The 10877-nt window shown below is 40.3% G+C and overlaps 2 protein-coding genes across 2 annotated transcripts; one reads left to right on the top strand and one right to left on the bottom strand.

Moving 5' to 3' along the window:
- Nucleotides 1-399: 399 nt before the first annotated feature.
- Nucleotides 400-1869, bottom strand: LOC148101810 (protein GVQW3-like). The gene is made up of 2 exons (XM_087845204.1): nucleotides 1863-1869; nucleotides 400-1610 (listed from the first exon to the last, which is right to left on the bottom strand). The coding sequence occupies exons 1-2, from the start codon at nucleotides 1867-1869 to the stop codon at nucleotides 400-402; spliced, it is 1218 nt and encodes a 405-aa protein (XP_087701330.1).
- Nucleotides 1870-6599: 4730 nt separating this feature from the next.
- Nucleotides 6600-10338, top strand: LOC102786064 (uncharacterized). The gene is made up of 2 exons (XM_087844968.1): nucleotides 6600-6756; nucleotides 8491-10338. Exons 1-2 carry the CDS (start codon nucleotides 6636-6638, stop codon nucleotides 9639-9641), a joined length of 1272 nt encoding a protein of 423 aa, XP_087701094.1. The 5' UTR covers nucleotides 6600-6635; the 3' UTR covers nucleotides 9642-10338.
- Nucleotides 10339-10877: the final 539 nt, after the last annotated feature.

Here is a 10877-nt window from a genome sequence, read left to right as displayed (position 1 = left end):
CCAGTCTGCAAAAAACAAGAAACATCTAAAAGTTGTGGAAGAGTTTCAGAATAACTATCAATGTAAAACTGAAACATCAACACCACCTATCATCAAAAGATTCAGAGGATCTGGAGAATTAATATTGGATCGCTCTGATCATGACAATAAGACCCATCCTTCTCTTTTTTGTTGTTGTTCTGTTTTTATTTACATTTTATAAAGTGATCCAATTGTAAATATGCACATGCTGACATATTTACAATGGCAATGTACCACCTACCATTTTCACTCTACTTAAACAATAAAAAAAAAGTTATATGTAACAAGATCAAACATCAATAAAAATGCATGCTAATGCAAAAAAAAATAAAGAATAAAAATACAAAAAATATGAATCAAATATACAAAAATATGTATTCAATTCAAATCTGCAAAGCGGTTGCCTTGCACAGCAGCACACCACACCCAGCGCTGCTGCCACGCTCTGAAAGCTCTGTGGAAGTCCTCTTCTCCCAGTGAATCCAGTACTATCAGTGACGCCTGCTGGAGCTCTTCCACTGTGTCAAAAAAATGTCCCCTCAACTTGGCGTTGATTTTGGGGAAGAGGAAGAAGTCGCAGGGGGCCAAATCTGGTGAGTGCTGTGGGTGAAGAATGAGATTTGTGTTGGTGTAGCAGAAATAATGGCACTCTTTCAGCACGTCGTGGGCGGGTGTGTCGTCGTGATGGAGCAGACAGTCGCCTTTCTGCCACAGTTCAGGTCGTTTGGCCTCGATGTTCTTCCTGAGACGCGTCATAACGCTGAGGTAGAACGGGGCATCGACCGCCTGACCGTCGGGAACAAATTCCCGATGCACCACCCCGTGAATGTCAAAGAAGACGATGAGCTTGACCTTGAACTTGCTCCTTGTCGGATTCGCCTTCCTTGCTTTTCCAGGCTTGCAGCCGTACACCCAGCTTTCATCGCCAGTTATGATCCGGGACATGAACGTTGGGTCATCTCGCGTCTGTTGACGGAGCTCCTCGCAGGCTTGTAAACGATGTTGCTTCAGCTCGGGAGTCAGTAGCCTGGGCACAAACTTGTTAGCCACTTGGTGCAGGTTCAAAGTGGACGTCAGGATCGCCTGGACCGTTCCGAACGACACGTTGAGAATGGCAGAAATCTCCCCCATAGAGAGCCGTAAATCCTGGTGCACAAGTTGATCGATTTCTCGGATATGCCTGGGAGTTGTGCTCTTGCTGCGTCGCCCTGACCTCATCTCATCATCGACGGATGTTCTGCCATTCTTGAAACGCAAATACCAATCTTTGCATCTTGATCGGCTCATTGCTTTGCTGCCGTAAACTTGCTGAAGCATTTGGAAGGTTTGCTTCACAGATATCTTGGTTTTCACGCAGAATCTGATTCTTTCTCTCTGTTCAAATTTGAGGCGTTGCCATGCATTGCGGGACGCAAAACTGAATATTGGCATGGGAAAGGTTCTGGGAGCTGTTGCACGTGTGTCCTCCTCCTGCAGTCCATCCTGGCCAATGCAGCGTTCCTGCTCTTCTTCCTTGAAGAAGTCTGAGTCTTCAATCGGGCCCCATCCATGGGAAACTTCTTCTTTAATATCAAACAGATGATGGACACCTGCAAGGTACACACAGATGGATGAGCATATTTTAAAAAGGCCAAAATGCTGAGTGTATGGGGACACTGGTTTCCAGTATCCTGCAGAATGGACTCTAACCTAAAGCCCATCTCACAGAGTTACATCATCCAATCTAATCAAAGCCAACTCAGTTAAAACGAAGAGAAACTAAAACAAAACAAATCAAATTAGTGAGGCGACTGTATTGAATGGATTTCATCACTTGTTCTTAAACCTCGCCCTAAAAATACCCTCCATATTTAATAACATTACTGAAGTGAAACTAACAGAATATAAAACCTGATTCCTCACAGAGAAAAATGTTGGTGCAGTTTCATAGTTCAATTTAATTTGTTTTTTTACCTGAGCTGCAGGTCTCAGTCTCCTCCTCGTCCTTATATTCATTTTTAACATGATGACACAGTGCGTGCACTTTCTCTTCATCTTCACTCTTCACCGCAGCAGCAGCGAGCGGGAAATCAGTGATGTCAACTTCCTCCTCCTCTTCCTTCTTTATGCTGAGGAGCTGTGGGACTTGCTGCTCCACATCAGGGCTCCAGTCATCTGGTTCTTCTTTGATTGGCAACAGCTGCTGAATATCTGAAAGGTACAAACATCACAAACGTATGAGCAACAATGCGATGAGAAACACAATTCAATTCTTCTGTGTGGCCCTGAAACACAATCAAAGTTTCTTTACTCATTAGGAAAATGAGTTATCGCCGTTGGTTATCGTTTCGTGCACTGACTGGAGCTTCAAACTGGACGTTTGTGTCATTAGCAAAGCCTGCATGATGTTTCTTTGGCAAACACCAAGATACAGGACAAGATCACGTGTATGCTGATGGTTTTGCATCACTTCATCTCAGCAACTATTAAAAATAAAATGTTTCTACTTTGTTTTAAAAAGAAGCCTTCAGAAAAATATAAATGTTAAGTTAATTTCTGAACTTGGTAAGTTTTTTGGAAGAAATGAGGTTAGGTCTGGAATAGATGATGATGAAAGTAGTGATAGAATTAAAAGAATCACTTTGTACATTTGTAATAAGAATGACTTAAGTTTAGGGAACATCTAAGTGCTAGAAAACAGGCAGCCAGGACTTACCCATGGTTGAAGACATCTTTCCTCTCGTCGTGCGGTTCTGACTGACTTCTGGTGACTTCTGAGGTTTTTAACCTCTCCTGATGCCTCAGAGAGTTGTCGACCCGCCCATTCACCCATTTGGGTTTGTTCGGTCGAGGTGTGAAATGCTCTGAGTCGTCTGGGATGCCCTGCAGGTATCTGATAAGAGGGGCAGGGTCCAGCTTCCTGGAACAATAGCAGTTACTCCAGCATAACTGTCGTTACTTCTTTCACTCGTCTTCACACCACAGCCGTGACCTGAAAGTGAACACTTAAATGTTAATGTGATCACTGGAACAAAGGTTCCTCGTTATCTGCTAAAGAGGCTGTTGAAGCCGTTTGTATCAGTGTCCTAGTTTCCAAATCTGCAGAGGGTTGAACATAACTGGACATTACATTGAATGCAAATATTTCCTGTCCACTATAACTAGTCCAAGTACTAATGTAATCCTTAAATCATTTACACAAAAGCAATATTTCATTTCCTCAGCTACGTGTTAATGTGAGCAGGAAGTTGTTTTAGACAACAGAATGAATGAAAGCTCACCTTCATCTGTTGATCGACAGGTCAACCTTAAAAACCGCCGACCTCTTTTGGTGCCTGATGTCACATGTGCTGATTAGAGCTTCTAAAACATAATTTAATTAATCTGTTAAATAATTTTGAGAATTTGGGTCTACACTGTGCTGAAACGAGGCAACTGGACTTGAGTTTCTGAAGCCCTTCAACTCAGATCTCAAAGGCTCTACAGCTGGTGCAGGGCGGCAGTCATTCATCTGATCGGGTCGTTGAGAGTCGTTGATTCCCTCATTTTGCCTTTGTGTTAAACTCTGACACACCCAACAGCAGTGGGAGACATTAAAGGCACATGAGTGAAGCTTAACAGGCCATAATGGTCCAGTTGTTGTGCTCTGATGTGCTTTTACATTCAGGTGCAGATGGAGTTTTGGGTCCTGACCTCAGCTGCTGGTTTTCCTTTGTTGCCAAGTCAAGTTTAAAGAAACAGCCCCCGTTAACCAAACCGTCCACAGTTAGACGAGTAAAAGACATTTAGAAAGATTTTAAAAGTGTCCAATGTTGTCCTGATGTGAAAGGCAGTTTGTTTCACACACTCAACAAATGATCCTTCACCCTCAGTCAACAGGAAGCAATAATCCTGAGGAGCTGAAATGGGTTTATTTAATCATTAAGGAAAATGTGGTTTCATTTTAATGTGTATCAATCAAGTACATTTTACGCACCACTGTTTACAATCTTTACACACCAAAAATACAGAAGATTTACATGTACATACATTAAATTAGTTAAAGTCAGCAGTCACAGTATTTTAATGCACAGCATCTGCAGACCTTGGTGATCTCGTGAAAAGGTCAGACAGGTAAGAAGGTGCTAAACTGTGCAGCCCTTAAAAGAATCAGCAAAATAATTTCTGAAGCTGATTGGCAGCCAGTAATAACTGTGCTTTTTGAACCATCTATAGTTGAGTGAACAGTGACAGACTCACACCTGAAGAAAGTCTGTTGAAATAGTCGAGTCCAGATGAAGTTAACTCCACGAATCTTCACCCACACTGGGGGGCGTTTTGCTCCAGCTGTTGTTATAATGACTCTATTAGAGTAAATACACTTTAACACTGCTGATTTAACACTGGGAAATTTACTGTGTAAAATCTTGGCAATAAATGGTAATTTTGAGATTGGTCTATAGTTGATAAGCAGAGAAGCATCAAGTTTGGGTTTTTTTTTTTTAACAGTGGGTGAATAACAGCACTTTTACAAAAACAGGGACCTGACCAGAAAGCATTGATAATTTAGTCTAACAATGAAAAACAAAATCTGTGTAAATATATGTAGCAGGCTACAGACTTTATTATTTGACTTTAAGCTTTTAATCTTGTTACTTCAAGGTTTTGAAAAAGAGAAAATCAGAAAAGTGATTCAGTTACAGACAAGTTGCTTCATAACATTAGACAAATATTACATAATTATTACTTTTTGACAAACAGCTAATATTTTATTGTAATATAGACAAAGACTTTATATCCACTGCCACTTTAAATAATATTTAAGCTGCTCCCAAAACTAGTGTGAACAACAGCCGTTTACCACTAACACACACACACATACCCTGAAGTCTCTCTCTCTGTCTCTCTCTCTCTCTAACAGAAACTCTAGGTCCAATGTCCTGCAGTCACCCAAGTCACTAAAATTGAAAAGGCACCAGCTTCTACAACAGGATAATGATCCACAGGATAAATCAAAATGTGAAATTAACTACTTCAACAAAAGCAAACTGAAGCTTTGAAGTGGCACACACAGCTACCTGAAGGAAGGAGAAATCTAGAAAATGCTTTTCAAAGTTCTTCCTAATTGAAAAAAGCTCAACTTGACAATGTATATAAAGATAGCACCTTCCTTTCATGCAAGATTATTCTGGTATCAAGGTTTTTTCTAAAACAGCACATGATAACTTCTAAGAACGTTTCTCATAAACAGCTGTAATTAAGAGTTTCTGGAGATTTTTCTATAATTTTATAATAATGTTAATACTGCATGAGCAACTCTTGCATGAGTGCTGTGCTTAGTCACCTAGTGCCTGAGCTTGGATCATACCAAAATTAGGGGGATTTACGACTGTGCGCTATGAATATTGTGTGTAGTTTTTTTTGTTTTATACAGTTGTCATTCAGGCATCTCACTATGAAACAAATTACAAAAGAACCAATCTGTCAATCCTTTGACAGGGGTGAGGTTTCCCGTGTTGAGTCTGAAAAAAACAACCCAGGCTTAAGCTCAGTAAGCCACCCCCCCGCTCTGCCGATGGTTAGTAGTAGTGCCGTTTTATCTCCCAATTTTACTGAAATTTGGCGAGTCATTATTTATTTGTAATTCGTAATTTTATATCTCTTGGAGATATATATTTTTAGATTCTTATAAATACACCATGGGGGGCTTGGGGTGAAATAGCATTTCGGTTGGTATATGTATGATTTCTATACATTTTACATCAGATGAAAACTTTGGTTGTAAGATTCAGATAATTATTTAATAAAAAGCTAGACAGAATAAGAAAGATAAGTATTTCTTTGTGCCTTCCTTTCCCTGTTAATGCCTTACCTGGCCCCCTGGCAAAACTTTGCTAGACCCGCCCCTGCACAGTTACAGCTGTCAGCTACTTAGAAAAGGATCCTGGTGTTATTTGTCTCTCAGAAATAGTTCATACGAATGATTTACAAGATGGTAGTGAGACCTCATGTGACGCATGGCTGGGAGACAGGAGAAAGATGCTTGGATTTTTGTTGAGTGATGAGGAAGGATAAGATATGGAGATGAGTGAGTTGAGTGAGAGAGGTAAGATGTTTGAGGATGAGGATAGAGCTGCCAGGCAGGAGGGGAAAAAAGGAAGAACTCAGAGGGGGTTCATGGATGTAGTGTAGGAGGACATGCAGAGGGTTTGTGTAACAGAGGAGTGGGATGGAGGCAGGTATCCCAAAGAAGCAGTCAAGGCAAGTTTATTTATTTGTATAGCACAGTCAAAAGAATATATACCCGAGAAGACCTCTGAATAAGATCTATTGTAGGTTTTTTGTGTTAAAAGGTCTTGTACACTCCGTTATATTGCACAGAAAACCTTTAAATGAAGCTTTCTTACATAAAAAAAAGTTGATAAGAAAGGTATCACTTCAAGTGTCTGTCAAAATGACAGCACGCACTATAAATACTTTAGAAAATCATAAACGAGTGGCCGGTTTGAGTCCGTTTCCAGCTGTTATCAGACATGCATGGATTAATTAACGAACAGAGGCGTGACTGCACGGACTGAACTGCGAGATAATCTGCGCATGCGTCGCTCGTTCCAAGTTTCTTTTGGAAAAAAAGGATCAAATGCGCAGCGGGCACCATGAACACAGTGGAATATCTTCAACAACAGAACCACGAAAGTCTTCTTTCTGAGAAAAACCCGGAAATGAAATTCCACGCAGTCCTTCAACAGGACAAAGAAGGTGTAAACCAAACTGCTGGTGAGAATAATCCGATTTAACGTGGAGAGTTTATCGGACAGGAAACGGCTGCTTAGCGGCCGGTAGCTCGTTTTAGGGGGTCGATGAACTGTTTACGTGGGAACGGAGCTTCCTTTTATGGCTTAACCTGAAGACGTTCACAAATGCAATCAAGCGACTTTGGTAATGATAGTTGTTGTTAATAGTTATTAATGACATTTACGGATGAAAAAGAGCGGAAGTCAGTGGGAGGGTTCGGTGTTGCACCCGGACTGTTTAAAGGGTGCACACAAGTGTAGTTCAAGGCAGCGTTTGTGCTTTAATTACTTAAAAAAAATAATGCTGAACTGGGCAGGCGTGGTTAGTGTGATGGATAACAGCTGTGCCAGCCAGCCTGCCCTGGCTCTGTCCCCTGAACCCACCGCTCCATCCCTCCTCTGCAGCTGAGCCACAAACCACATCCCACTGCAGAGACAAACCCTGTATCCCATAAGCTGACTTTTTTTCAACATCTCTACATGCAGCTCCAAATTCTGTCTATTTATGTGGACGTTTTAAATCTGAGAACAAAACAAAACATAATTAATTTACCCCAAACCATGATTTACCTTTACAGATGTGATATTTTAGCCCAAAGCTAAACGTAGCTGTGTGTTATGTTTGAAGTTTGAGAATGTTTTTGATTTGATTTTAACATCTTGGCTGACGGAAGGATTAGCTCTAAATATTTACTTGTGGAGCTGTAGAAATGTAAGTCATACCACGACAGCTAACCACATGCTTCCAGCCTAATTATTACTTCTTAATAGGAAAACTGCAATACTGTTATTTGTTTGTTTATTTGTTTATTTATAAGGAATCCCATTAGCTTCCACAACAGTGGTTGCTAGTCTTCCTGGGGCCCAAACCATCAAATACCACCAAATAAAATGTTACACAATGAGTTGGATGCAAAATGTCCACATAATTTGGCTCTTACATCCACAATAGGGTTTTACAATTCTGAAAATGTAAACATGTAAATATTAAAAATTACAAAAAAAACAACACTCAAACAAAATACACAATTTCCATTACAAGTGACATTACCCTCTTACAATTTTTACAAATAAATTAAAAACTGCCTAAATAGGCTTTTAGGTGATTTTTAAAATTATGAATAGAAGCCAATTCTCTAATTGCATAAGGCAACTTATTCCACTGAAAAGATGCTCTAAATGTAACAGAGTTTTTCAAAAAGTTACTTTTAACTCGAGGAGTTACTAAATTGTGGTTAGTTGAGAATCGTGTAGCATGATTATGTCATGTTATGTTATCAGTTTGCTTATGATGATGTTCTCTGTTACTTTCCCGAAATACATTTTTGAAACATTTATACTTTTGTTTATAAGCAGCATCCACTGCCTCTAATATTTATTCAAATATTTGTAAAACTGCATGTTTCTTAATAGCTTAATTTCCACCATGTGTGTCTCATGCACCCATGGCTTCATGATGTAGTGGTTAACATATTTGGCTGTCATGATTCCCATCTTGAGGCTGGAGGAAGATAAACCTTAGAGCACCAACTAGTGTGCTCTTAGTACTTTTACCAAACCCAGGTAAACTGCAAACTCCACTGTGGAGACCCTTCGGGAAATAAAGGAGTAGCAGAGAAAAAAAAAGAACGTCCTTTTAAATTGAGGAGCAAAAAGTTAGTTTCCTTTAAAATAGTTAAGTTAATTACACAACTGTCCATGTCTGTGTGTGTTTCAGTATTGCCCCCTGATGTCCAGAAGGTTTTGGTGATTAAAGAAGAAATTCCCTTTGACTGGAGCTTCGGTGTGGACCATCAGCACCAGGAGATCCTCCAAATAAAGGAGGAACAGGAAGAACTCCTGACCAGTTTGGGGGGAGAGCAGCTTAACAGGTCGGAGGAAGCTGATAACACCAGGTTCTCATTCGCTGTTGCCACTGTTAAGACTGAAAATGATGATGAGAAAACTCAGACTTCAGATCTCCACCAGAACCAACATGACTACAACAGAGAGACTAATCGGATAAAAGCAGAAACTGATGGAGAGGACTATCCAGGAGCAGAACCAGCTGGAAACCCAAATCTAAAGAGTTGTGCAGAGCTGAAAGCAAATGGAAACGCTTCTGATTCTTCTGAAACTGACATCAGTGATGATGATGATTGGCAGGAACCTTTATCCTCTCCTGCACCTGAAACAAAAACCAGCGATGGAGATCAGAAGGAGACGCCTGTGCCTCACTTTCCTAACAGTGTTAACACTGAAAGGTTTACGCAGCAGCCTTACATAAGACTCTACCCACAAAAGAAGCCGTTCAGCTGTGATATTTGTGGTAAAAAGTTCAGTCGCAAAATGCACGTTAAAACACACATGAGGACCCACACGGGAGAAAGACCCTTTGGTTGTGACGTCTGTGGTGAGAAGTTTGCACAGCAGGGGAACTTGCGGAGTCACCTCAGAGTGCACACGGGGGAGAAACCATTCAGCTGCGACGTCTGCGGTAAAAAGTATAGACAGCAGGGTGTTCTGAGGACACACATGAGAACTCACACGGGGGAAAAACCGTTTGGGTGTAAGTTTTGTGGAAAGCAATTTAGCCAACAGACTCATCTCAAGGCACACATCAGAATCCACACTGGAGAGAAACCTTATCAGTGTAACTTCTGTGCCAGCAGCTTCAGCCAGAAGAAGCATTTTGATGAGCACACCAGACGTCACACCGGAGAAAAACCGTTCGGGTGCGATTTTTGTGGAAAACGGTTCTACCGGCAGGAGTATCTGAAGAGTCACGTTACGATCCACACAGGAGAGAGACCGTTTGGCTGTGATGTTTGTGGAAAAACCTTCAATCGAAAGACACGATTTAAGGCTCACATGACGCTTCACAAGTGACAGAAGCTGCATTATTTCAGGGTTCATTGTGAAAGATCCATTACCCAAGTGCCTTGGTAAGGACCACACAGAGTTTTTAAATATTTAAATTTTTTTAAATGCCTTCAATCTGATTTTGATGAGTCCTACAAATGTATTGAATTGTCAAGTCAGCTTTTAAGAAGTTGCTTTGCAGAAAGTGCAGTTAATGGAGTGTTGTTTAAAGTGTTTTGGCAGTAAATTTGAATCAAGCTTCTGTTTCTGTTGCTTTCATGAGAAAGTACATGTATAAATCAGAGATTTGCTTTACAAAAGTAAATGAAAGCCCTTTGTACCTCCCGGAGTCATGTACAGCTGTGTCCATAAATATTTGGATAGTAGAAGATGTCTTTGTACACCAGCACAGTGGATTTTAAATCAATCGATATGCGATTGGAGGTTGACTTTCACCTTTAATTCAAGAGGTTTTACAAAAAAATGTTTAGGAATCATCACCATTTTATACTTGGTGCCCTATTTTCAGAGGCCCAAAACTGGACAACGTAACATAAATGTGATTCTAAGCATTGTTTTTAATACTTGGATGAAAATCCTTCTCAGTTGAATTTGTTGAAATATGAAGAAACACTGAATGCAGCAATTAATTGTCTTACATTGATTTATTTTATATATATATTTTAGGTTTTTTACTTGCCTGCGTGCAATAAATAAGGAATTAAGAAAGAAAAAACAAGTCTTTGTGTGTCTGTTTTTACACTGAAAAGTACTTCAGAGTGCTCAGGATGTGCTCTCAGTGAGTATGCCCCTCCTTGGGTTGGTTGGGTTTGTGTTTAGTCAGCACTAGTCAACCAAACTGGGCTGTGGTGGTCAAATGTGCTCAGGTACAATATTTGATATTTAATTGTCAAAGTCAAGCACATACCTTGCTTTTATCAGCTTCATTGTATTTGAAGCTTGAGTGGAATGCAACTGATTAAAAATAACATCTGACTGAAATTAATTTGGAAATTTAATTTCACTGTTAAGCCATTAAGATATGTAAATGAAAGCAATTTATCTTCTTTTCTCATGAATGGCAGTATTTATTTTCAATGAAAATAAGTACAATGATAAAAATTTTTATCCAGAAAGGGAACTAATTTCTGCGAGGAGCCAGTTGGGGTGGTTCACCATGGGATGCCTCCTAGGTGAGCGCTTCAGGCACATCCCACCGGAGGATGCCAGCTGAGGGACTCTCTCAGCTGGCTTGGGAACACC

Source organism: Neolamprologus brichardi, chromosome 8 (genome assembly GCF_056152115.1).
Source record: "Neolamprologus brichardi isolate AB-2024 chromosome 8, ASM5615211v1, whole genome shotgun sequence".
In the NCBI taxonomy this organism is placed as follows: domain Eukaryota; kingdom Metazoa; phylum Chordata; class Actinopteri; order Cichliformes; family Cichlidae; genus Neolamprologus; species Neolamprologus brichardi.
The sequence above is the reverse complement of the archived record's forward strand: the minus strand, read 5'-3'. Positions and strand labels throughout refer to the sequence as shown.

Bases quoted from the DNA above. Each gene is read 5' to 3' on its own strand.
- LOC102786064 (XM_087844968.1), top strand. From the start codon at position 6,636: ATGAACACAGTGGAATATCTTCAACAACAGAACCACGAAAGTCTTCTT. The intron at 6,757-8,490 runs GTGAGAATAATC...TGTGTGTTTCAG, and splicing joins AGGTGTAAACCAAACTGCTG to TATTGCCCCCTGATGTCCAG.